At 38.9% G+C, this 27,652-nt stretch overlaps 1 protein-coding gene and 1 long non-coding RNA gene across 9 annotated transcripts; both read left to right on the forward strand.

Moving 5' to 3' along the window:
* The first annotated feature begins 915 nt into the window (after positions 1 to 915).
* On the forward strand, positions 916 to 1,845 carry LOC146571206 (uncharacterized). The gene is made up of 3 exons (XR_014893229.1): positions 916 to 991; positions 1,456 to 1,509; positions 1,721 to 1,845. It is a non-coding gene; the product is annotated as an uncharacterized LOC146571206 (long non-coding RNA).
* Positions 1,846 to 2,752: 907 nt separating this feature from the next.
* On the forward strand, positions 2,753 to 27,549 carry sec31a (SEC31 homolog A, COPII coat complex component). Of its 8 annotated transcripts, none has more exons than XM_085280277.1 (28): positions 2,753 to 2,990; positions 4,100 to 4,179; positions 6,200 to 6,323; positions 6,417 to 6,615; positions 6,716 to 6,811; positions 7,696 to 7,836; positions 7,943 to 8,085; positions 8,499 to 8,598; positions 8,696 to 8,857; positions 9,523 to 9,675; positions 9,774 to 10,004; positions 10,100 to 10,174; positions 10,268 to 10,309; positions 13,288 to 13,587; positions 14,496 to 14,610; positions 15,135 to 15,313; positions 15,396 to 15,522; positions 15,706 to 15,851; positions 16,642 to 16,815; positions 18,157 to 18,393; positions 19,260 to 19,361; positions 19,841 to 19,943; positions 21,026 to 21,427; positions 23,013 to 23,068; positions 24,171 to 24,416; positions 25,276 to 25,395; positions 25,482 to 25,553; positions 26,091 to 27,549. In XM_085280277.1, the coding sequence occupies exons 2-28, from the start codon at positions 4,101 to 4,103 to the stop codon at positions 26,268 to 26,270; spliced, it is 4,104 nt and encodes a 1,367-aa protein (XP_085136403.1). In that variant the 5' UTR covers positions 2,753 to 2,990; position 4,100; the 3' UTR covers positions 26,271 to 27,549. The 8 variants fall into 8 exon arrangements, with proteins under 8 accessions (XP_085136403.1, XP_085136402.1, XP_085136405.1 ...); XM_085280276.1 differs by having other exon boundaries at positions 2,754 to 2,990; positions 24,168 to 24,416; XM_085280279.1 differs by having other exon boundaries at positions 2,754 to 2,990; positions 21,026 to 21,382.
* Positions 27,550 to 27,652: the final 103 nt, after the last annotated feature.

The following is a 27,652-nucleotide window of genomic DNA, read 5'->3' on the forward strand; positions in this document are numbered from 1 at the left end:
TCTCTTTCTTGTTCTGCCTTTGAGCACCATTACAGACCTGCTAGTTCTATTATTTTTCATTAGTTCTCTCATGTACACACTCATATACAGACATGATATATCTGTCAGCATACATTCAAGTAATCACTTCAGTCTGCTGAAGAAGGCTCATTAACCAAAGCATGCTACAGCATCTGCCAAACATGCTGGAGGTGGAAGCATTGCTATGGCAACTCTGTATACCTGCCATTGGAACTAAGTCACTGGTGTATATTGATTATGTGACTGCAGATAGAAGAATTCCTCACTCTCTGCTCAGACTCAGCCAAAACTGACCGGATGGAGTTTCACAGTGTAAATGGATAATTTCTTTGCAAAGAAATGGGCTGTCCTTCAAAGGATAGGTCAGTCGTCTGATCATACAGGTTACTGAAGAAAAAGGGGAAGGCAGAGAGACGTTACTGTGTGCTGTGTTTTTTAAGAAAAAGAAAAGAAGAAATGTCAATTACTTCTAGACTTCAGGCAGTTGTTGACTGCAAAAGATCTTCATGCAACTAAAGAGTCCTTAAATTTGAAATGATGTCAATTTGTCCAATAACCTTTGAACATGTAAAAATAGGCAACTTTGCATAGAAATATTTGTAATTCCTAAAAAGTTAGCAGAAAATTGTTTTACAAGTCACTGAATTAAAGCTAAAAGTCTTATTATTAGGTAGACATGGTACATGCAGGTGCGATTACTGAGATAAAACAGTGCAACGTGTCGGATGTGTGAGGCAGAAAGAAAGAAGGTTGAGTAGATTTTAACTGGGTCTATTACAAATATAAAGCAACGGGGGTTATCAAGTTGTATCTCTTTATGTTGATTTTCTGTACCACTTGGTGGCGACAGTCATTGGTGGTGGCAATCCACCACTTCGTTGTTTGACCGTCGAAGAAGAAGAACAGCAAGAAGAAGACACGCAAAGAAGAAAAAGAAGCCGAAGGAGAACCATGAGTGTTGGTGTTGGCGGTCAGTATCATGGCTGGGAAAATAAGGCTCTCAGAGAAAATTAGTTTCTGAAATGCGAATTGTTATATGTACCTTAAATTGCATTATCTACACCATTCCTCTAGGTTAAATGTGTAGACGGTTTGGGGAGTTAGCTCACTTCTGAACGTGATTTGAAACGAGGTGTGCCATTGAACGTTAGCCCAACTAACCCCTCTGCACGTGTGGAGAGAGACTAGGTTGCAAACTTTGCTGGTTTGGTGAAAAAGTAAAATGTTGATCAAGAGTCGCCGCCAGCAAAATAAGCCAACATTTTCTGAAATTGGAGTAAACGCGTAAAAAAAAATCGGCGCACATCCCATAATTGTAATTCAATTTTTTTTTTTTTGCAAAATACAACTGTACGATAATCGTATTTTGCAGGCAACTTATGTTCTGATTCGTGTGCTGGTTTATATAGAAACTAATTGATTTTGTTTTCACAGGTTAGCTGCAGAAAAGTTCCCTTGAAGTGAGCCACGTGTGGATGTGACTTGCATGTATGTATGTCTTCATGCCCAACAACATATTGTGAAATAAATATCCTTCCCAATGATTATACCAATCACTACCCATCTGACCCATTCATATGTCTGGGGAAGATTATACACACGCTTTCAAATGAGGGTGTTATCTTATATTTTCTTAACTAAAGTGCACCTCTACTGTTAAATTTAACAGTTTATTTTATTACTCCGATTGTTTTTACAGGGTTCAACTGCTGAAATGTTTCCCCGAGTTCAGGTGATGTATTGATATAGATGCATAATGACCTGACTGCTTTGCCTTCATGTTACTTTAAATTTGTTGTCAAATAAAATCAACTTGTCAAGAAAGTTTTGTTTTGTGACATTCATTGGCTGTTGCTACTTTTTTAGTACATATATTAAAACAATGCAGAAAAATACATTGCCTCTGATTCTCTTTACTGTTAGCATTGATAGAGTCAGACGGCTAATGTTGTAGATAAACTATAGTTACTCTGGTTCTATAGTTATGATTTTGTCCTACTGCTTTATCGCTATTTGGTGCTAATTTGTTTTAAAAAATTGGATTAATCCCTCCCCAAGATATTTGAACAGTTGTTAAGTAGGTAACTGAACAAGATTTAATGACAATTTGAGTCAAAACAGGCAAAAATATTTTATAAAATGTTATTTTTGGCCTGTGAGACTTCTTTTGTAGACTCAGCAAATCTGGACCTTTTTCTTAATAGTCACTCTGTTAGTAACCAAGTTTCTAAAGATAGAATTTAAAATGTGTTTTATGTTATGTGCAAAAAATTAAATTCCATGTAGTTTTTATGTATAAAGCACCAAAAGATACACCTGTTATTTATTCCTATCGCTTAGGTGCCCTTTTTATGAGTGTCAAGTGGCTTAAACAAACAAAAAGGAATCACTCCTTTCAAAATGGTGCCGTACAAGAACTGAATGTGACTGAAAAAATAAAACCCTAAAAGAACAGCAAGAATGCCGAGAAAACTACAGCTCGAGTCACTGGGAGCAAAATATAAATGAATGAGGGGTGGCTAAAGATTTTTGCATATTACTGTAAATGAAATGCTGAAATACTTTAAATGATATAAAGACCGGTTCGTTACTATTCCTACTCCTTAATAAAGAAACACTTTAAAATGATAAATGCTCACATAAAATAGTTATTACTAATATTTTTAGCGTTTATTATAAAAATCTTAACATTAGCATAAGTTAGCAAACAGGGAGAAGCTCCCCCGGAAGTCGTTCTTCTTCGTGGTAGGAGGAGGCTGTTGCTTAGTGCCACGTTGATGGAGACCAGTGGGGACGTGGAAATCTGTCTCGAGTCCGCAGCCGGGACCCGGTAGCCTCTTCTTCTGTTTCTACAGCTGTAAATCCCTGAGCAGAATCGAAAGGGGAACCTGTACGGGCGGAGACAGTTAGTGTTTGCCTACTCTTTTTTTAATGTGTGCGTTCATGTGAAAAGAAGAGAAGAAGAGAAGGTAAGCTGCTTTAGTGAAGTAATAAGATCTGTGTGCGGGTTTGTGTGAGTGTGTAACTGTTTCTTCTCTCATATGTCCCTGCAGGTAGCTAGCAGGCTTCTAAACACAATATCTCATTGCAGCTGCATTAGTCCAAGCTGAACCATGTCGTAGTAAACATGTACAAGAAGTGACAATAAATTTACGCGCATTTCTCGTATTATTCGAGGCTCATAAACGACACGGCTGTGTGGCTTTTAATTGGTCCACCAGCTGTTAGCTTGCTGCTAGCAAGGACTTTTATTTTGTAATTTTAACCAAACGACTGCAAAACTTCTTTTAAAGCTAAATGTAGCATTTCTGATGTCCTTTCCCGACACAGCCCCGAGCTACACAAAGCGTGTGATAATTAGTGCCAGTCAGAGCAGGCCTTTGTTACTCTGTAACTAGTGTATTTATTACAGCAGCAAGATGAATGGGAAAGCGTGTGTAAAACTGTAACTACTTGTTTATTAAGCGGTCCGCTCCCCTCGATGTAAAAGAGACAGATTCACACTTTTGAAAGTCGTTATTAATATGGTATTAAAATTCTTTGATATTGTTAGCACACCTAACGGAAAATAATCCATAGCAGTCCTGCAATAAATGCAACTCCATGAAGATGTTGTGTTGTGGTTGAACTGATAGAAAAGTCAACACATAAAAAGTTATCAATATTGATTTTTGTTTCCACAGCAGATTTCTGCTTATATATCCAGCCTGTCATAAGTGTCTAATGAACACTTAACAGTGTTTACAATGTGGTAAACGATGCTATAACTCAAATAAACAATTCAGTAAGATTCAGCTGGAACCTCTAAAGCTGGAACCTCTAAAGTGATCATACCTTGGGGAAACGCTAAGAAAAAACTGCACATGTTAACCTTTATAAAGCTACCATTAAAAAGCATTGTATTTAGCCACTTCATTTGAAACTGATCGTTTAAGCTCTTTTTTATTGTCATAGAAACGAAACTACATGAAAGGATTCAATATCTGGTTATTCTGAACGCTAAAGTGAGAGAAAAGTGTCATAAATAAATTGTAATAATCACTGCACAGTCGTTCAAACTATGCCCTTATTTCTCAAGGATGAAACTTAAAGTGATCAACCGCACAGCCATCCAGAGCTGGAGTCCTGCACAGCACCACCCCATCTACCTGGCAACAGGTATGAGCATGCAGAGAGCATCAGTACAGGCGTGCATCTGCTGCCGTCTGTCACTTTGACATGAAATTACATCATTTATGTCAGTTACTTCAGCCATTTTCACAGCCTCTTTAAGTGGAAAATGACATGTTTAGTGTTGTATATTTAGGGCTGCAAGCATGTGGGACATTTAATCATGTGAAGACGATGCAGGCTTCAGAATTCTCTATGAAGTTGTCCTTATTATGAAAATAGCAGGAGGCCAGGGCAAATATTTGTAAAAGTGGGTGCTATCAGTGAACTTTTAACCCATATTCACTAAATAAGAATGAATGATAAATCAACTCCGCACCTCTGGAGACAGAGTTGTTATGGTGTGACTGTACAAACTGTAGTTGGTGTTAATGAGTAGAGTATTTTATCTGTAATTTACACTTAATGTGATGCTACCACATTTTCTGTTGTCAGGACTGTAAGGCACATGAACTAATACAGTCTCTCACCATCCATTTCCATAGTCTTTAAAATGCTCCGCAGCTCTCGTCAGGTTTTTTTTGAATGTACACCAACAGAAAATGTTCTGTCCCATTTCAGCTGGGTTTTCTTCTGTTTCAATTTTAGCCATCATACTGTTGTTTAATCCCTGTTTTACATATTTGACATGATATAGTAAATGTATTAGATAGTAATTGATCATATGAGCTATTCTTATTAGTAAAATACACTTTTAAAAGAATTTATTTAACTTATTTTTGCAGAAATAGCTGGAAGGTTTTTTTTCCTCAAATAATGAGCAGTACCATGCAGATATGTAATATCACAGTTTAAGAATGGATGGATACTAGAAAGGCAAAATTTGCCAAATAAATGATGCTGCACATCCCCAAGAATCAGTTGTATGAGGGATAAAATGCTCTGGACTGATGATATAAATAGAGCATTTATCTTAACAGCTTGTTTTGTTTCCTTGTTTGCATATTATTTTTCACACTTGATGATGTTTCAGATCATCAAACAGGTTTTAATATTAGATAAAGATAACTCAAGTAAATACAAAATGCAGTTTTTAAATGATACAAAAACATTATCCAAACCTACCTGGCCCTTATCAACCGGGTTATGCAGCAGGACAATTTTCGAAAACATACCACAAAGTCCACTTCTGAAAGTCTGATTCAGATGGCAAGGAATCGGCTTGTTTAGTGACCTTAAGTACACAGTGAGATTAGGAACGCCTCAATCGCTACAAATAAATCTGGTAAAAGCCAGCACGTCTCTGGTAAACCACTTAGTATTAGTGTTACAGTTAGGCTGAATTTTATCTACATGCTGAACAAGCATAGTTTCTGTTACCTTTCACATCTAATTTCTTACATACATTTTGACTTTAGAATCCATTTGTTAGAATATTCCCCTACAGATGAAAATGAACGGTCGAAAAATAAACAAGAAAACAAAAAAATAAAAAACAAGTGAAAAGCTAACTTGCTTACCTAAGCATGGGTTCTCAGAAAGCTATGAGACACAGGAATGGAGATTTCCTCACTACTGCAAAAAACCTTTCTACATAGTATAAGAGTTTGAAAAAACAAGACAACTGCACTTAAAGTTTTGTGAAGATGTTTCATCTCTCATCCAACAGGCTTGTTCAGTTCTGTGCTTTGTGAGTTCATTATTAGGGAAGTAAAAAGAGGAAGAATGCTAAATGATCACAATAACAATCCCCTTCACAAATATTGAGTGATAGTGGATATATTCATCCAGTGGTGCAGCTATTGTTGAAGATCAGAAAGCAGTGACAAATATCCATAACAATTTTTAATAAAAAATGGGACTTAAAGGCTTTATTGTTTTTATTTTTATGTGATATTCTTCTAATTTCAATGTAGGACAAGAAAAAATGCAGATTTTTACAGCAAACCAAAGATTGTAAATTGTTTGGATTATGCGTTGGAAAAATGGCTTAATCTATAAACATAGCTGCATATAGAGTTTCTGTTGCTTTATTAATTGTTGATGTTTGATACCTGTATTCCTGCAGGAACATCAGCTCAGCAGCTGGATGCCTCCTTCAGTACCAATGCCTCCTTGGAGTTTTTTGAGCTGGATTTGGCTGAGCCATCTCTGGATATGAAATCATGTGGCAGCCTCTCCTCCAGTCACAGGTAGAATAAAGAACTCTCCACAGTAATATTACTGATTTTCTATTTTTCGTCCTGCTGTTAATCAGGGCTTCTTCTTCTTCTTCCTCCTCACAGATACCACAAGTTGGCGTGGGGTCCATATGGTATGGACTCCCAGGGTCATCCCTCTGGTGTTCTCATCGCAGGTGGGGAGAATGGCAATGTTATCCTGTACGACACTGCAAAGATAATGAGCGGAGAGAGCGACGCCATCATCGTTGAGAGCGACAAGCATACAGGGCCAGTGAGAGCTCTGGATGTCAACCCTTTCCAAGTATGGTGCTTTTCACCTTGTGCAAAGGATTTCAGCTTGAAGCTGGGTTTAAACTCAAGGCAGTGACTCATTTGGTGTTTTGTGTCCTTTTTTCCTGCAGACAAACCTTGTTGCATCAGGTGGAAATGAGTCTGAAATCTATATCTGGGACATGAATAACTTTGGCTCTCCAATGACACCAGGACCTAAAACACAAGTATGAAGAATTTTAGCCCTTTTAGTCTAGAACTTACTCAGCTTGACTCGGCTCAGCTGAACTTGGTTTTTAGGGTTTTTTGATAGGTGGTAGTATCTCTTACTACCGGTAAGTGCTTTTTTAGCACCTACTCGGCCGGGGTCTGAAGCGATCTGAATCAGTCCGAAAGTGTAACGTCAACAGATTGCACGCCACTGATTGGCCAGTCAGGGGCATCACTCGATGAGTCATAAGAATGACTCCTTCACAACAATCAAAACTGCCATTTTTTAAAACCTTCTAACAAGGGAAATGGCTACACAAAAACCAACACCGTGGTGCTCAGTTGTTTTAGAAAACAACCAAAACTGAGTTGAGCCGAGTAAGTATTAGTGGAAAAGGGCCATTACATAACAACAAAATAAATATCTACTAATGGCATTTTCCATTTTCACCCAGTTGCATTTTTAACCAATGTCGGTCTTCTAATGATCAAATATGACTAAAATGTTTTCCTTTTCAGAACTTTAACTCTTTAAATGTCAGTTTGTTTACAACATGCCATGGTTAATTTTCACTATACTAAATGTGAGGCTGAACATTTTGGGAGAATTACTACAGTTAGTGATAAATCCATAACTAGAATCAGCATTAATTTGGATGCTTTTTTGTTGTAAGGACTACACAGTACCTTTCCACTGTCATTTGTACATTTCGTATACTTAAATGTACCATTTAGTGCTTTTTTGGTATTACTCTGCTATTATATCATCATCTTTCAAATATTTTAAGTGTCAGTTTTATGTTGGGCACAGTTTTTCTCAATTCATGTATCTAATTAACATTTGTATATGACACTAATGAATGAACAGTCCATATGAATGGTTTATGTTTTTCTCTTAAAGCCAATGGAAGATATCAGCTGTGTGGCTTGGAACAAACAGGTCCAACACATCTTGGCCTCAGCCAGCCCGGGGGGTCGAGCTTCAGTGTGGGACCTCCGCAAAAATGACCTCATTATCAAAGTTAGCGACCACAGCAACAGAGTACGTTGTCAGAGAAACCCTCAACATGCTGCATTTTCTCCCAGTCCTTTGGCTCTGTCTACTCAACTTAAACAGTCTAAGATCACTGTTGCGTGTTTCTTTCCAGATGCATTGTTCTGGCTTGGCTTGGAACCCAGAGGTGGCCACTCAGCTGGTCTTGGCTTCGGAGGACGACAGGATGCCCGTCATCCAGATGTGGGACTTACGATTTGCTACCTCTCCTCTCAAGATTCTAGAGCATCACTCAAGGTAAGCACTGATAAATCAGTCTAAATCTAATCTGTTTTATACTTTTTCTTACTGATAACAAGTCTCCCTAAAGACCAAAGCAGACTAAATGTATCTTTATAACAAGCTTTATCTGCGTATCCAGAGCCCGATATATCATATTCCTTTGATCCATAAGCTAATATAATTCTAAGATATAGCAAACACTTGAGCCCACTTACTCTTTCTTGCTGCTGGAATACTCAATGTAGCATCATTGTTAAACTGCTGCAGACTAGTCCATAAAATACAGTTTCCTCCTGTCTGAGCTATGTTTGCGAAAACCTGCAGTGCTCAGCTGTACCATTAGAACCATTAGACCTTTAAATAGTGTTGATAATGTGGAATAAAAGATTGTAACTGTGCTCTTTTTCATCTGACGGTTCATTTGACAGGGGTATCCTGGCCATTGCCTGGAGCTTAGCAGATCCTGAGCTGCTTCTGAGCTGTGGGAAGGATAGCAGGATTTTGTGCTGGAATCCAAACACAGCAGAGGTGAAAATTCTGTGTGTGTGTGTGTATGTTTGTGAACTGACAGTTATCATTTCATGATTGCCACTGAGGTTGGAAAGTCATTTTCTTGAATCCTCAGGTTCTGTACGAGTTGCCCACCAGCAGCCAGTGGTGTTTTGACATCCAGTGGTGTCCCAGAAACCCCGCTGTGTTGTCAGCCGCGGGCTTCGACGGACACATCGACATCTACTCCATCATGGGAGGGAGCAGCCAGGCACAGAGCCAGAGGCACGCTGACCAGGTAAGATTAAGTCTCCTGAAATAAAAGTATTGTTTGGGGTTTTTTTGGCATTTCGCCTTTATTGGATAGCAGTAGTGAAGATATCTCCAAAAGTTGATTCTGTTCATCTGGACGTAGCGTTTTCAGTGGGAGAAACGTTTCGTCAGTCATCCAAGTGACTTCTTCAGTCTCAGCTGACTGCAGGTTTCCCCAATCTTATAAACAGTACATTTGCATAATGACTGAAACCAGCCCACTGAAAGGACAGTGGGCTGGGAGTGAATAGTGAAGATAGACAGGGAAGCGGAGAGGGAGGGAGAGTGGGGAAGACACGCAGCAAAAGGCTGCAAGTCAGACTCAAAAGCTCCCAGACTGAGCTAAACCGACGACTGTTAAAGTATTGTTTTAAAAACAACATTTAAACATTTAAAACAACTATAAGAGTAGCATCATTTATATTAGACTTACAGTTGGGTCCCTGAATATTTGGAAAATGACACAGTTTTTTATAGCAGCTTTGCCTTTGTACACCACCAGGGGGATTTTAAATAGTCCAGAGCAAACTTTCAGTTTAATGTCAGCTTGAAATTAACCACACTTATCCTTTCTCTCTTTTTTCAGAGCTGTGAATTATTTATTTTTGTTCATATTAATTTGTCTACCTCGACTCTGTGTGTTTCTTACAGATTAGCAACTCGTTTGGGAACATGGATCCATTTGGGACAGGGCAAACATTGCCTCCCCTGCAGCTGCCTCAGACTCCAGCTACTCCAGCTGCAGTCAACCCCCTGAAGAAGCCACCCAAGTGGATTCGCCGACCTGTGGGAGCCTCGTTTGCAGTGAGTTCTGTTTCTTTAAGCTTTCATCAAAAGTACGGTGAGACTGCTTTTCTTTTTTTAAGCACACTTGAAATCTTTTTTGATTTGTTTCCTTTTAGTTTGGTGGGAAGCTGATATCTTTGGAGAATACAAAACCAAACCCCCAGCAGCCTCAGCAGCCCACTTCTCACGTTGTGCACATGAGCCAGGTTGTTACAGAAACAGCTTTTCTGAAGCGCTCCGACCAGCTGCAGGCCACTCTGAGTTCAGGTAACTTCGTGGACTTCTGCCAGGAAAAGATCGACGTGGCTGAAAATGAGTTTGAAAAAACTGTTTGGTCTTTCCTTAAGGTATGAGGAAGCATTAAAAAACACAATTTTTAATCAATAATGTTTTTGCTGAAATTTGTGTGGATAATGCTAATGTGGATGTTATGTGTTTTAAGGTTAATTTTGAAAGTGACATCCGTAGCAAGTACCTGGAACTTCTGGGGTACAACAAAGAGGAGCTGGCTTTAAAGGTGCGACATGTTATCTGTTCATCTGCATGTGAAATATGATGCTACGCATGTTTTTCAGTTGAACTTGTGATTAATTTATCCATTTGTTGTCAGATTTCAGCAGCACTAGAGGAGCAGTCTGCCAATCCCCTGAAGGTAAGCTTGTCAAAGCAGCTAATCTTATATTGTGAATTTTAAAGGAGTATCTCAGCATTAAATCTCTTTATGGGGTATCAGAGATAAAGGATGCCACTCTGATGTGTGTCCTTTAAAAGTGAATAAAGATGAATGTGACAGTCAATACTTAGTGTGATCACCTTTATCCTTTAACATAGCCTGAAGTTTGTTAGCAAGCTTTCTTGTCATTTCTTTAACTGCTCTTAGTAGTTTTTTTCTGTTCTTAGTTAAGATGATCCCACACTCCGCCAATAATGTTGAGATCTAGGTTCTAGGAATGCCAAACAACACTGATGCCGATAGTGTTTTTCTATCCAGGTTTGCTTTTACTGCACTGGCAGTGTGTTTGGGATCATTGTTATGGTGAAAAATAAAGCTGGTGCAAATCAGATGCTTTCCAGGTGGTATTGCATTGTGAATCAGAATCTGATAGTACTTTTCTGTGTTCATAATTCCATCAGTTTTGACAAAATCCCCAGCACCACTCAGTGAAATGCAGGTCTAAACCATAACATATCCTCCTCCATGTTTTACAAAGGGCTGTAGACACTCTCTCCTAACCTCCTCTGTACAAATTGATAATGATGTGAGCCAAAGATTTTAAATTCAGTTCTTGTGTAATTTGGCATACCTCAGCCTTTTCTCCCTGTTTCCCCGCCTTTCTGATGAAGCTTTGTCAAACAGTAGACGGATTAACTGAAGGGCCAGATGTGTCTCTCAGGACCTGTATCAGGTCTTTGCTGGATTTATTTCTAATTCTTATTAGTTTTTTTAGATCTTCTTCTTTTGTCCTCCACTCTTCAGTTTCCTCAGTCTTTTAAAGGATACACTACACACAACCTGTGTAAAAAATACTGTTTTATTCTTGTCAAACTGTAATATCTTTGACATTTTTCATAGATTTAACTTAAATATGAAATGGGAACAAATGATATGTTTTTGTGATGGGCTGCTAGTAACAAAGTGCATATATGCATGTAGACAACACCCTGAATGAAAAGGAAGCAAAAAGTTTTTCTGGTACAAGGACTGATAATGTGTGAAAAAGCAGCCAATGTCCAAAGACATAGAGAAGCCGGGAGAAGTACTTCTCAAGGCCACTCATTGGAGAGCCAATGAGAGACTTTTGCACAGTACTGCATGCACAGGAAAGTAGTGGGAAACACACTAACTAGTCAGCTAGCATCCTCCTTCAGATATTTTTATGTCTGTGCTTTCTGAGCTGTGCTTTCTGAGCAGTCCAGGTTTGAAGTTTTCCTTTGGTGTAAAATTGCTGGAAAAGGACTATTGGCTTGCCACATCAGATTTTCTTATTTAAACAAGCGTCATGGAGATTTGTAATTTTTAAGTCTCTCCTGAGACTCAGCCTATTCATTTATGTCCTCTGTAATGGACATTTGTTTTTGGTCTATATCTTTTGACTTAAGTCCCAGTGTGCTTGAAATAGGACATCCTGGCCTTTACAATTATATCTCATCTGTTTGCTCCAAATAGGCAGGAAATCACCAAAAAGTTAAACTGAAAGATATTTTTTCCCCTCAATCCTCACAAACAAAAGCAACTCAAAAAAGTCGAACCCTAATCCAACAAGAACTCCTGCTTTTTCAACTTTGGAATGAAACCTTTCCAGGCTTTTCCTAGTAGCAAGAAAGAAATATGGATATCAAAACATTATTGACATGATTCTGGCTCATTTCATTCTGTGGGTAAAGCAGCAAAATTATATCTCAATCGGTGAAGTTAATAACAATTTGTAAAAAAATCATTAAACATAATGTTTGCAGTCTAATGATGAATAGTAGCAGTTTTATACTGGAAAATGTATCACTAAACCGCTGTTCAGGTTTCCAGACAAGGACTACACACACAGTGTCACCACTTTCATAGCAGGAAGACTTAGCAGCTCAATAATGTAACATTTCCTTCAGGTTTTGTTGGACTCCAAAAACTGAACTGAAAGACCGTATCCCATCACGCTCACATTTATCAGGTGCACACAAATGCAACACTACATGCAACATTAAACATAATGAAAAGCTGCTACAAGGGTCAGCCTGCCTCTTTAAAAGGATGTAGCTGTTACCTTCTAAAAAACTTCCTATGGTCTTGAAATGTTTGTCTTTCCATTCCAAGACCATTTCTTAAATGAGCAAAGTTTTACATTGATGTAAACTTTTTATTTGCTCCTCACGTGTATTTTCACGACACTGCTATGCTATGCAGTCCATATTTCACCCCACATTGGTCTCCATTCAACTCAGCCTGTTCTGATCTGTTCGCATTTGTTCACTGACAGAAGAATAAAAAAGTCTGACTGATTGCTGCTGGCAGTAATTACAGCTTGTCAAAGCCTCAGTTCACGGCGGAAAAGATGTTTGTCTCTGTCTTATGTTTTGCAATATGGGAAGTGTTGTAAGCAACAAAGTCGTGTTTCAATGCTATAAACTCAACTTCGCTTTTTGACATTACTCAGAGGAAGCTCGACATTTGAAAGTCACAATCACAGCAAAAAAGTGGAAATTCTTGAGTCTGCAGTGCCGCACACTTTAGGAAAGCACTCTGTCACACGCGCTTGTATGCACTGCTCACTTTCTGTATAAATGTATTGCAGTGTTTATGCATCTGCTTCCACCAGTGACCTCAAATAGGAGCTTTACTCCAGTGCTAAATCTAGTGATTTTGCTTTTGTCTTCATTCTCTGACATATGGAAAATAATATTGGTCTGACTTAGGTTCTGATCCCAGTTTGAAATTCACATTTCCCTAAATGTTGATTTAAATCCACTTTTTTTTTTTTTTTTTAGCTGAAACCAATTAAATAATATATGCCTGACCTGACTGCCCCAGTAAGCTGAATCCATACTGTTTCTGGTGATGCACACATCCCAGCCTCAGCCTGATGTGGCAGATCATATTATGCAGTTGACTCTGAATCCATCTCCGCCTCTTCTGTTCAGGTGGATGTGCCCGCTCCAGCCACGCTGCAGCCATTAGCAGACCTCAGCTTCATGCCGCCTGCTGACACTCCAGAGGCAGCATTTGACATGATTGCTGCTGTAAACCTTCAGCCTGCAGCCATGCTTGATCTCAATTCCACTCCTGAAGCAGAGGATGAGGATACAGCAGCACCAGCGGCAGATCCAGAAGATGCTCTTCGCAGTGAGCCATATGCAAATTTGGATCAGGTTCTCCCAGAGTTGGAGGTGGATGAGAATGAGAATGAGGAGGAAGAGGAGGAAGAGATCCCCTTAGATCAGGTACACCTTTGTTTCCCCATTAAAAAGAGCTGAGCAGCAAAGTTACAGGAGTGCAAATTTTTTAGCTGTTTTCAGTAATGAACTTCAGATAATTTGAGGAGAATCAATACAGCATTATTTCCACAGCTGTCCATGAATTAGTAATAAAATGTGATTAAGATAATACATTGTTTAAATTTATAATAGAGAAAACTCAATGAACAAAAAATACTCCAAAATCATTTTGGCTGTAATGTGGAGCTGTCACCAAATATTAAAACAACCTATTGGAAACTGATTGAACACTACGGAAAGCTGAAAACACCTGTCTGGGTGTGCATATTTTTTTTATAATTAATGAACCATGTAATCTGATTACTAACACTGTTTGACTCTTCATGCAGGAATAGATGGATTCTGGGTTGGTTTTAGGCATGCTCAAGGGGTTAGTCCAAACTGAAATATCTCAGAAAAAACTATGAATTGTTATAAAGTTTGGTACGTATACCCTTGTTGCTATGGCAACATTTACTTGATTGAAATAGCAAAAATTTGGCACAGGTATCCACTGTGCCAGGAAGGTGGAGGGCTCACTAAAGTTATCATGAGACTGGCAGTTGTTGTTTTAAATGAAATATCTCAGCATCTTTGGGGTGGCCTGTCATGAAGTTGTTGATCCCATGACTTTGCATAATCTTACATTTCTGAAATTTACAAAACTAAGGACATTTCAGTGAGTCTCAGCTGCACTTTATAATGCTAGTGAGCAAGTGTTGGCATGGTAACCTGCTAAATTATGATTATGAAACTGTACTGTTACTAAGTTTAGCCTCAGGGCCTTTCATTATGTTAGAAAATCTTTAGTATCCTGGAACACTTGAAGGCTGGAGAAAAGATTGAAGCATCATTACATGTTTCTGTTGTTACAGGAGATGACAGCATCAGTTGATGAGGAGCCCATTCCTGCTGAGACATTAGCCCCTATTGAGGTCCGAGCTCCAGCTCCAACACCAGCAGGAGGGGTCAATCTCAGCATTAGTCAAGGTAACAGCACTATCAGTGTTTCAACACATTAACTCAGTAATTTGTTGTTTGCCCTGGGATTTTAACCATCATCAAATTATAACGGGTATGGATATGTGGCAGGATAAATCCAAAGGTGTGTATAGCAAGGCACCAGAGAGTTGAAAAAGAAATCCACTAGGAGGTGGATTTAAGTGGAAACTTATACTCTTCTGACTCATTATTGCTAGTATTTTCTTCAGTATTAAATGAATCTAGTTAGAGATGTCTGAACTTTTAACAGCTAAGTCTGCTGCTTTTGAGGATTTACTTTTCTTTCAGTAGAGGAAGAAAAAGCAGCTCTTTATAAAAGAAAAGCTCAGACATACATTTAAAGCAGACAGCTGTTATATGATTATAAATTGGTTGAAGGTCTCACACCAGTAAAGACAGAAGCCATTCGAGCAGGGCTTTGTTTGTTGGACATGAAGATGTCACACTTATGAAGCTCACACCTGCCACTGGGTTTTTTCCTAAACATAATGGGGTTTTTTATTTCTTGCCAGATGTGGATGGGCTCATCACACAAGCTCTGCTGACTGGAGACTTTGAGGGAGCTGTGGAGCTTTGTCTCCATGACAACCGATTGGCGGACAGCATCATATTGGCCATTGCTGGAGGGCCAGAACTTTTAGAAAAAACCCAGAAGAAGTATTTTACAAAATCACACAGCAAGATAACCAAGGTGACAACTGGGGGAAACTTCCTTGAGTGTTTTTTGATTAAGAACGTGTTACTGGTGTTGTAATTGTGTATTTGTCCTGCAGCTGATCAATGCAGTGGTAATGAAAGACTGGCACGACATCCTGAAGACGTGTGACCTTCAGAACTGGAAGGAGGCTCTGGCAGCCGTCATGACCTACGCTCAGCCTGAGGAGTTCTCTTCCCTCTGCGGTTAGTTCACATGTATTTTGTTGTTGGATATCAGGGGGTCGATCACCTTTTTTAAGGTGAAGACTTACTGTTTGAATTTAGTATTTAGATTTTCTTCTCTATCCAGGCATTTTGTAAATTCTATATAAATAAATCTATTTTCTTTACTTACATTCAGTCCATCCTGATTTTCAATTTTTTAAGACCTTCTCGGGGACAGACTGGAGGCATCAGAAGATGCTAACCTACAATCCCAAGCCTGTTTGTGCTACATCTGTGCTGGCAATGTGGAGAAACTTGTCTCTTGCTGGACCAGAGTGCAGAACGGACACTTTCCTCTCTCACTGCAGGTATAGAAGCTCTGCTGCTCATGTTTTGTTTTTTAAATGTGTAGTGGCACATGTTTAGCTGCTTTGTAGGTGGCAGAAACAAGCTTATTAATGCTTTTCCTTTGATTGAACAAATTTGTCTTTTATCTTTCAGTTTTGTTTCTTCCAGGAATATGTCTGGCTTTTTAGCTGCTAAACACTCCTCTATGTTCACTAGCTCTCTCCAGCTGTGTCTTTCTACTCTTTGTTGATTAGCAGGAATTAAACAGTGGCTTATTAGAGCTTTTACAGTGGGAATGAACCAAAACAATCCTATTTTGAGCTTAGGACAGTCACTACCTTTCATTTCGTCATTTTGCGTTATATTATGAACAAAAATATTCATTTTACTTTAAATCTGTGTTAACCAATATTTTTTGTATTAGTAATGGCTCAAGTGATAAGTCATTGCAAAGAAATTCTGAGGAAAATCTTCACCTAACCCTGCAGTGTCCCTGCATTTCCATTCCAGGACAAAACTATATGCTACCATTCCAGCACCAAAGAGCACACAGACACAAGTAGCAACTGGCTGGTGAAGACTGTGAAGTGTTTAGCAGCTAAAGAGGCAGTTTTCTGGAGACAAAAATAGAAAGCACATCCTAAACATGAAGCCAAATTAAAGTAGATAAAGTTGCTGGTTAAGTAAACAGGGAGCTTGTGGATTATGAACTGTTTATAGTTGGCAATAAGCCAATATTTCTCGAAGTGACCATTGACATATTTAATTAATGACGTTGTCGTGCTCATATATTGTGCCTCTGTGCCTCAGGACCTGGTGGAGAAAGTGGTGGTGCTGCGGCGTGCAGTAGAGCAGACCCAGCGCTCTGGCCCCGCTGCTATCGGCATCCTGCTAGCTGAGAAGATGAGCCAGTATGCCAACCTGCTGGCCTCCCAGGGCAGTTTGGCCACTGCCATCACCTATCTGCCTGACAACAGCAACCAGGTATGTACACAGCTGCTGTTTGTTGCACCTGCTCTCTGAAAAGTGTGTGTGTGTGTGTTATTTTAATATTTTAATATTTGGGAGTATTTGTCCTTAATGAGATATAAATTTCCATGAATACACTCGGCCTAATCATCCCTGCTGTTTTTCATTGTTACTGGTTATAAGTTTGTTTTCATGACCATGAACAGAGTCTATGGTATTAATTAAAAGCATCAGTTTAAACGAAGCATCACTGAACTGGACTGCTCCACCATTTTAGTGCTGTTCTTACTTAGGATTACATGTCTGTCTGTGCAGTGCACCTGTACAGGTTGAAATGCTGCTTGCTCACCAAGCTTGTTAGTGTTGCTGTTAACAGGACTCTAACAGTTTTACATTAATAAAGTTCTTCTCCATGCAAACATCCAGACATTTAAATGACAGTAAATGACCTTTTTCATGTTCAACAATAGAAATTTAGATTTTTATATAGTCAGTTTATATATTTTTTTTGTCAGTTCTTATATTAAGACATCTGAGGGATTCAATGTGTTGTTAAACCTCTTTACATTGACAGGTTTGGTTCATTTAAGGTTAAAGGGGGCTCTATGAGACCCACAATGTGAAATGAGTTTGACATCACAGGTTTGGACCATCAGACCCCAGACAGACATGGTCAAATAGAGGGACTTAAGCGAAAAACCTTACTAAGCTCATTTCTTTTTTACTTAAATAACAAATGGAGTTATTTAATTTGTCTGTGTGCAAAGCAATAAAAATGTATAATGTTTTTCAGTCTGTTTAGTTTCATAATTCTTAATCTAACCGCATGGGGCGATCGTGGCTCAAGAGTTGGGAGTTCGCCTTGTAATCGGAAGGTTGCCGGTTCGAGCCCCAGCTTGGACAGTCTCGGTCGTTGTGTCCTTGGATGAGACACTTCACCTGTTGCCTACTGGTGGTGGTCAGAGGGCCCAGGGTGGCTGTGGCTACAACGTAGCTTGCCATCACCAGTGTGTGAATGGGTGAATGACTGGATATGTAAAGCGCTTTGGGGTCCTTAGGGACTAGTAAAGCGCTATATAAATACAGGCCATCTTATTTTTTTTTCTTAAATAATAACAGAGGTACCAAACATACAAACAGTAAAAACCATTTTATTCCAGTATTTTTTTGATGGCATGCACACTTTTTATTGTGCTCAGTTATTGGAAACTACAGAAGGAAAAAAAAATGAAGTGATCAGTTGAGAAGTATTGCTGTTACTGGTGTTTTTTGAAATCATTTATTATCATTTAATATGCAATGTAGCTTTCCTGATCAAGAATGACAGGCTCTAACCAGGTCTTTTGCTCCATTCAGGTTGCCATTCAGCAGCTTCGTGACCGTCTCACTCGGGCTCTTGGGCAGCAGGGGTCGGCTCCTGGAGCTTCAGTGCAAACCCAGAGAGCTCCATCTCAGCTGCCTGCCCCTCGGGCTCAGCTTCGGCATCCTTACACCCAGGTCCATCCCACCATGGTGCCTCAGCCCACCCCAGCAGCACCAGTCCCCATGCCTACATCCGCCTCCGCCCCAGCACAGCCACAGTATTACCAGCCAGTATGTTCCGCAGAGCTGCCACTACATCTCATAACAGTCTTTACACACAGATCTGATTTTCTTGGTTCTTATCTCTCTATCATTTACTCTGATTTGCATTTGTTATGATTTTATTGACAAATTTTTTATACAAATGTATAAACTACCCAAGAATAAGATTCTGAAATCCAGCATAAACATACACAGTCTTAACTACACTGTAATAAAAAATTGGATTTAAAAAAGAGATACTGCAAGTAAGTGATCGCCACATTTTCCCACATTAATGAAAACAGATGTATAACCATTTTCATACAATATAATACAATTTCATAGAATATAGTTAACATAGTTTCTTTTCTTGGGAGTTTTGTTTATTCAACAATGTCTGTCTTTAAATCTAGGAAATGAGAAGATCTCTCTCTCTTAGCCTTAATTTACAATTCCAGTTCATGTGTGTGGATTAATCTGTTCTTTGATGTGTTCATGTTGAATCTTGCTTTAAGTTTATATCAGACCTGAGGGCAGACTGGTCTATTTCCTGTTCTTCCTCTAAATTTGACATCTCCACACTTACTAACTACCTGACAAAGTGCTCATTTTAATTTCCTGATGTGTTGTAGTCATTTCATCATTTGCCAGTCCATTCTTGCCAGGGTTTAAATGACAAGCTGTGGGTACTTTTATCAGCATCTGGGCAATTTTGTTACTGTGTCTAAACTTTCTTTCAGGATGTTGTGTTCTTGTAATTTGAACCTTGGCTCGTATAAAGTCCTCTCTTATGTCCACCCGTCCAATGTTTGTGCATTGTGGCGTTGTTTGGTGTGTGCTCCCCTCCCATGCTGCGGCCATCATTGGTATGTGCCGTGTGTTTCTGTGTGCTTCAGATGAGGGCAGCCTCCACTGTCACCTCCTGGAGTAACCAAACTCCCACAGCCCTCCCCAATGTCCCTCCTCCTCTTCAAGTAGGCAGCGCCTCTGACCAGAAGGTATACTGAGCATTACCGCCCATTCAACCTTGACACACACTTCTTTTTGCAATTTAAAAAGCTTCACTGAGCAGGCCAAAGGTCCACATCCCAAACCTTCCCATGGCTTCCAACCCTCATTGCTAGCTACCATCACTGAACTTCCTGTTAGTACTTCCGTGGCTACAGTGCATTCAAAAGCTTCATTCAATCTGTTTCTGCTGCCGCCTCATAATTAATGTGAATCACTGCATGATTTATAGCTTACTCTTCATGGTTTAAAACAAAATGCATGCCCTTCTGCACAAATTAAGCTTCACTGAAGTGCGGTTATTGCATCACTTTTATCTGTGAAAGTTCTTTTAACATAAGACTATTCTGCCCTCTAGCAAAACTAAGCTTTATTATAATCACTACATAACTTGCTTTTGTAGAGCACAGTGTTGATTCTCAGTGGACAGAGGAGGAAGAGTTCAGATTTGTTGTCCCTGCTTTTTCAGGTGGAGCCTTCAAACCCGATGTACGGGATTCCAGCCTCAGGCACGGCTGCAGCTCCTCCAGTCTCCTCCCCTCCTGCCTACATGTATTCTCATCAGTACCAGCGTAAGTGTTTTCACTTCCAGAACTTAGCTGTCTATCATGAGGGGCATTGGCTTACGAAAAAAATAGATTTCATTTTAGTAGAACAACCTTGTCTTGCACATTAGGCCCAAATTTATCAATATGTATATATATATTTTTTTCTGTATTACTACATTAATACACACACATACCCTTGACAATACAATGCACAGTTTGTGCTTCATTTGGTGGTTTCAGTAAGAAACAGTTTACCAGCTTGCACATTTCAAACACATTTGATACAGTTTTATTCAAGTTTTTTTTTTTTTTGACCTAACAAACAGGAATATTCCTACAATATGATCCAGTTAGATGATCATGGGCTACGAAATTATATTTGTTGATAAAAGTTCATCAAATGGGCTCAATGTAATACCCGTTTTCAACTACAGATGTCTATCTGCAGTTCCGGCCTGCAGTGTAATCATCAGTGTACAGACAGTTATCTCTGGGTTACTGAAACCATGAGGAAAACTTCAAAACGTGATGATTATATAAAAGTTGCTTTTATTGTCTCCTTTCTGTGATTTCTGGCTACAGAAGCTATTATTCATTGATGATGCACACTGAGCTAATTTCATTGAACCAAATCAGACCAACATAATGAACACACAAGTTTGAGCTGTGCAGGTTTGATCATTTTTGGCATATTTTAAAGCTGCACTTACAAGAAAAAAAAACTGGTGTTGAAGCACTGTACTTGTGAACGAGGTTAGGTGGAGCATGCGTTCCTCCTTCAGGCTGCAGTGATGTATGGGGAAATGAATCAACAGTATCTAAATGTTGTATAAAGGAGACAGGATTCCACCAGTTAATCTATTTGTGTATTCTTTGAAACACTAACAAGTATTTTGCTGTTTAACGCTAATGTCGGATCTCTTCTGTGCTGTCATACTTAATCTTAGTTACTAACAGGAAGTGAGAATGTTCAGTTTGTATATCTCTTTGTCAAAACATTGAGTACTTCAGCATGCTCTGCACTGTAACCATCCTGTTGCATGGTGCACTTGGTTTAACATGCAACAGTTTTTTCACTAACAGAACATCCTCTGTGTGACTCCCAGCTTACCCCCAGGTCAACCAGTACCAGCATGGAGCTGGTGGCATGCCTCTCTTTCAGCCTCTTCAGTACTCCTCTGTTCCTCCTCATCCACCTCCTTCAGTAGAGCCATCCTCCCCTCCTCAGCCCCCTGGCTTTCTTTCTGAGTACACACAGCCCGTCCAGTCTCAGCCAATATCTTCAGTCTATCCTGGACAGCCTCCCATCAACCAGTGCCTGTCCTCCTCTCCTCCTTCCCAGCCTCTTTTCTTTCCTAGCTCTTCTTCCTACTCCACTCCTCCGTCCTCTGGAGTTTCGTTCCAGCATGGCGGGCCAGGATCTCCTGTGTCGTACATGCCTCCTCCACCGAGTGGAGTCTCAGGTACAAAGATAGACAACAAGCTGATCCCCGCCTCTCAGAGAACAGGTCTGCATGCCTCTAATCACCCTCACTGTCACTGTGCTCCTTACAAATTCTCTCAGCCTTTAAAACTAGTAGGATTCCAGTTTCCTTTGTTTACCTACACTAACAGTTAATATCATATCTAGTTACTAAATGAATTCATTTCATTAGTGTTAACCTGCAGTGCAGGTTATTACATCTTACCTGCTATAATGTGAATAATAACAGACTTTTTCTGGTCACTATTAAATTAAATCTTAATTATCAAAGCAATTTGCATTTAAATGGTGCACTGGTTATACAATAGTAAATATGTTTTCTGTTACTGTTTACAAAAAGGGAACATATTGGGTGTCTGAAGGTCATTTCTCACAATAAAAGCACTCAGAATGTATTATCCACATAGACAGTAACTTTAAACCCTAAATGGCAGATGTTTATGTTGTAAATGTAAATCTTACAATACTTACATGTCCCATACAATTATGGGTAGGTTTCATATTTAGCAATGATTTTCAATTTGCTTCTATTTACCTGTGTCATCTTAGTATATATGGCAGGAAGGTATGCACAAAAATCAATTAAATAGTACTACAATGGAAATTGAATATGCTTTCTGCATTAAGCTAATATTACGCCTATACTTATTCCGGTGACATAGCACAACCAGATGATATTTTATTCAGACAGCAGTTCAAGTGTGAATCAATAGTGTCCTGCTCTAAAAGACTGCAAAAAGCAACAATGTCACAGGTTTTCAGCAAGACAGTGATAATCGAGACTGTCCTTTTCTGATTTGTTGGGAGAATTCACCAACTATGAACACGTAAACAAACCAGACTACTTTTTTTCCCCATAGATAATAGTAATCATACAGTTTAAACTGTGTAAAAATCAGTGTTGTCCTATGGCTGAAAACATTTCCAACTGAAGCTGAGAGAAATGCTAAATGCTCAGATGACAGAGTTGTTATGGACACAGCCAGGTAATCATACTTTTTACAGTTTGCATGGCTCCACAGAGTATGAGAAAATCACGGGTATAATTGTGACCTGCTTACAATCACACGTGTAATAAAATCCATCTATTCTGGAAGAAATTTGCACAACATTTTTTTTGATAGGATGCAATCATCTTTAACATTCACAATAATTAATGAAAACCACAGTGAATACTCACTCTTTTAAACATAACAGAATCTAATGATTATACAAATCAAAGTTTGGTTAACAGTGTGTTTTTGCACCTGTTTAGCATTTATAAGCAGTTTAATTCATGGTATGTAACACAAAATAATGTCACTTTTAAATGATAAAAGTTAAATTTTATTGAACAATGTCATAATAGGTGGCAGCTGTTTAAACATTTATAGAATGGCACCGTAAAGCAGTGATAAATGATTGTTTTCATTGCTGAAAAAAAGAATTAATGATAAATGCTGCGCATTAATAAAGAACTAAAAAAATGTTTATAGCTCCTTAGAGATATATCATAGTCTGTTATCAATAACCAATTAATGTGGTTATATTTTTTAAACTTCTTATAAATGTTAATAGGGGGACTTGTAATAAAAATTCAAAACATGAGACAGATTTGTTTTCCATTATAGGGCCTCAGAACGGCTGGAATGATCCTCCAGCCCTGACCCGAGCCCCTAAAAAGAAGGTAGGTTTCATTAATCAGAGTTTGAGTGACACATTTTAGAATTAAGACACATTTATATTACTCTGTTGCTGCTGTTCGACATGCAGTTTGAGGAGGTAAATTGATTTATTTGTAGTTATTGAAATTGTTGGATGAGAAATGCCGTTTTGTGGTCTGTTTATACCTGATTCTGCCTAAATAATGTGAACATTTTGCCTGTCGTTGTTCCTCTGGACAAAGGTACCATTATCTGAAATATAGAGTGAAAATTGAAAAAACGCAATGCAAGCTGAAAACTGAGGCAGTTTTAGTTTTTATGGTAATATGAAACATTTTGAGGTAACTCAAGTTATGTATATATATGTGTGTGTGTGTGTGTGTGTGTGTGTGTGTGTGTGTATATGTTTTAACACATAAAAGATCTTTGACAATTAGCTATTTTGAAGTATGTGCTATCATTGTATTGTTTGGCTCTATATTTTCTGTTAATACATAATAAGATTCATTATTTATTTTACCTATGACGACTGGCCTTGTATGGAGAATTATTGTTATGACAGCAGACCTAGTACTGAAGTAAAGTCAGTAACAGAAAAGGAGTCTTTGTCAAAGAAATCATTTGAATGAAGCCAACACATTTCAAAAGAGGCAACTTTTCCTTTGAACTCCCTCTTTTCTGGCTTATGCCAAGCTTCTTTAGAGTTCATTATGGATAATAGTACAAACTGATGTTTTGGTGTGCTGAATTTGCTTTGTCCAAAACAAAATAAGACAGGCAGAGTTTTTATATCATTTAGGCAGCATTAGCTGCTGATGAACAAGCTCACACGTGCTGATCTGTATTTGCATTTACACAAGTAGAACAGTGAAAGTATGAAAATATGTCCGATGCTGTCAGTTCTAATTATAAAACTGCAACAACTGCAAAATAATTATACTTTAAACATGGCGTGGGTACAACATTTGGCTAGCTAACTACTAGAACAGTTTGAGAATTGAAGGATGGATTTCTGGACAGTAAGGAATTCCACATCTGTAAAGTTTACATCTATGTCTGTGTTTAAGTTACAGACAGACAGCCATGACAGAGTTTAAACAAACTGTGCTTACTTCTATTCAGCAGGTTCCACAGAGCTACAACCCTCCTATCCCCATCACTGCTCCCATAATGACCCCGCTGGGCACTGACCCTCAGGCACAGCCAATGTCCTCTGGGGCTCCTTCGGCCATGATGCAGGGCCAACCCGGTGTCCAGGTCCCCTACTCAGGCATGCAGCAGCAGCAGCTCTCCCCTCCACCTATGAACCCTGCAATGCCAAAGACCAGCATGGAGGGTGCACCAGGAGCACCCACTGGAGATGTGATCCAAGTAAATAACTCTCAGGTTTAACTAAATGTTAAACCATAGATTGTATATGATATACTGCAGATGGTTGTCTGGAGGAAATGATATATCTGTGTGTTTGTTTTTAATTGTCTAGCACTGCTGCTTCTTACCAGATTTTCATTGCCCCAATAGACATACCTTAGAATCAACTGTATTACATTATACATGCCCCAAAATGTATTTTGTAACGTATTCCGTTACGTTACTCAATGAGAGTAACGTATTCTGAATACTTTGGATTACTTAATATATTATCATGCTTTTTACAACTACATGAATGTACTATTGTTGTGTGAATTATTACTTTTACTGAAGGTTACTCGCCATACCAATAGCAACTAGATTTTTAAATCTTAATATAAAATGAGTAACAGTAGGGTGGACATTAGGTAAGGCTGCACTTTTTTCAGCGATCTTCCGCGCGTATATAAGACAGGTAAAGGGACCTCTGGCTAATACGTCGGGCTCCGTGTCGGGCTCGTAGCCGAAAACTAGCTTTACTTTCTTGTCTGGGTCAACTTTCTATACATATATTATATATTTACATGCTTCTATCTCCCGTTTCTGGTGGGTGACATCTCTTACTTTTCGACTCTTTTTCTCCCTCCTCGCGCTCACAGACACATAACGGGTATGGCAGTCCATTCTCCCTGCAGCATGGACTACACTGCCCATGAGGCTACATTCTTTAGGGCGATGCCTGTAACACTCTGCCTGTTGCCTTCATATTAAATCATTTTTGTGAATAAGTTTTTGAAATTTATTCTTTTAATGATGAATGATTCACATTTTTATATTTTTGGTAAATACTAGTTGACACGCCTCTTACTTTACCCTTCAGCCTCTGCAGTCCATCCCTGCTGAGAAGATCATGAAGAAACCCATACCTGACGAGCACCTCGTCCTAAAGACTACATTCGAGGGGCTGATCCAGAAATGCTTGGCTGTAGCTACTGACCCTGTGAGTCTATGTAATGAAATTAACAGTGCAGTTCAACAAAGTGAGCCCTTAGATGAGTAACTGAGTGTTCTTTGATCTTTTCACAGCAAACTAAGAGGAAGCTTGATGACGCGAACAAACGTTTGGAGGCGCTCTATGACAAACTCAGAGAGCAGACAGTGAGTATCCAGCACACCACTGCAGAGGTCAACAGTGAATCTTGCCTTTAACAAGAGTGTGAAATGGTTGTTTGACCTGTAAAATGTAAAGAAAATAGTGAAAAATTTCTCACAGCCTAAAATCATTTTCTGTATTCAAATTTAGTCATCATAAGGTTAGTGTGATACTCCATGCACACATCTGCAAGTGCCTTGATATGCTGTGAATTTACAATGTGCACATTGTCTCTAAGCAGACTAGAAAGATAATGAGAACCACTTAGTGGTGAAAGTAAATTCTGATGTTTTGCCCAATAGTCAAAACATGAAGAAATTTGACCTCCGGAGTTTAAACAACTCAGCAGATTTTCACATGAGAAGCTCCTTCTAAAAAGAGGTGTTTCATGTATAAAGAAATAAACATATTATAAAATGTAGTCTCAGTCAAAAATTCATGCCATCAACTGCCTTATAATGACTGTTTCCCAATTGGTGTTTTGCATTGATTTGCTACAGTTGGCCATTCTACTGATGTAACTCTGCTGTTCCTCTGTGCAGCTCTCCCCTGCCATTGTAGGAGGACTGCACAACATAGCCAGGAGCATAGAGTCCCGATCCTACACAGAGGGCCTCAACATCCACACCCACATAGTGAGCAACAGCAACTTCAGCGAGACTTCAGCGTTCATGCCTGTACTCAAGGTGGTGCTGACGCAAGCCAACAAACTCGGTATCTGATGAGGCTGAAAGTGCCAGCAGCTCATTTGAGTGCTGGACCACAGGTGGAGAGAGGCCGGACATGGGTCGATCTGAGTATTAAAAAAATAGTTTAACGGGAAGCTTGTTCAATGCAAGCAATGAAGAATTATGTATGAAAATACTGTTAAATTCTTCTTTGTGCCATTCACGTTTCTCAAACAGAAGCCATGCTGTCAGTTGCACTCAGTGGTGAAAGTAAATTCTGAGCCAGTTAAGGGGCTACCTATCGACTGGCTGACAAGCAGACACTAAGCATTTATTTTTAAATCAGTCAACAATTAATACACAAATGTGAAAGATATGAATCAGGAATAAAAAGTGGATAAAGCAAAATAAAGATAATGAATTTTAAGGGCATTCCTGTCTGTTGATAATCAGCGAATCGTGGCAGACTCCTGATGCATGCTGTTGGCTCAAAATTTATGCAGCTGTATCGGCCTGTTCATCTTTAAAGTCTTTGAACTTTTGTGCACTACACTAATGCATATATACCTTTAATTCATAAATATATCTAAATTTTTCTCAAAACTACAAAGTAACACTTTAGTTGTACATACAAATGCATCATTACTTGCATGCATTTTGCAGTTGACCTGCAAATAAGATTGCAGATATAATCACTCATTTTACCAGATAGAACATGAATTTGTTAAAAACATGGCATTATAGTGACAGTTAGGGTTAAAGCAATACTACGTGCCACATGTATTTGGAGTAAAATCAGTGCGTATCAAATGCCAGTTATTTTTAATGCATCTACTATGACTTTTGTTCAAACTTTAAACCCTTTTTTCTGCTTTCACTGACTCACTTTCACCACGAGTGTTACTACATACAACACATTGGACCAAGATACAGTAAGTGTGTGGGATATTTCAGTGCAGAGCAGTGTAATCCCAGGTGTTGAGGACATTGATGTTTTACTTCTTTTGTTTGTTTGTTTTTCAGTGTAATAATAAAGCTCAGCAGAGTGCAATGGACCTTTCAAAAACAGGCTGTGCTTTTATTGAGTTTTTAAGTATGCATGCGTAAACAAATGCTAGCAATCGCCTTCCCTGACATTGGAATTAATTATCTGCTAATTAATCAGACCTCAAACGAAACTGGAAGGAGACTTGTACTTGATTTTCATTCCAATTTTGACGAGGGCTGAAGTCTGAGTGGTCAAGCTCACGTTTATGTTGTTGATAAAACGAAAACAAGTCTTTGTTTTTGATTGACGACATGCAATATTTTCAATAAATAGTATTTATTTACAGTTTGCATTGTTTTTTATTTTGTTTGTGAAATGAAAGATCATTAGTGAAACGGCTGCAGAAATTCTGGTCATTTATATGTGTTTGTGTTTATAACACAATCAG

This window comes from Mchenga conophoros, linkage group LG7 (assembly GCF_057382185.1).
Source record: "Mchenga conophoros isolate Kocher_MC1m ecotype Shallow Benthic linkage group LG7, M_conophoros_male_GT1.1, whole genome shotgun sequence".
Taxonomy (NCBI): domain Eukaryota; kingdom Metazoa; phylum Chordata; class Actinopteri; order Cichliformes; family Cichlidae; genus Mchenga; species Mchenga conophoros.

Coding starts and splice junctions, on each gene's coding strand:
- sec31a (XM_085280276.1), top strand. CDS start 4,101: ATGAAACTTAAAGTGATCAACCGCACAGCCATCCAGAGCTGGAGTCCT. Junction 8,086..8,498: donor ATTCTAGAGCATCACTCAAG/GTAAGCACTGAT, acceptor TTCATTTGACAG/GGGTATCCTGGCCATTGCCT. Junction 8,858..9,522: donor GCCAGAGGCACGCTGACCAG/GTAAGATTAAGT, acceptor TGTTTCTTACAG/ATTAGCAACTCGTTTGGGAA.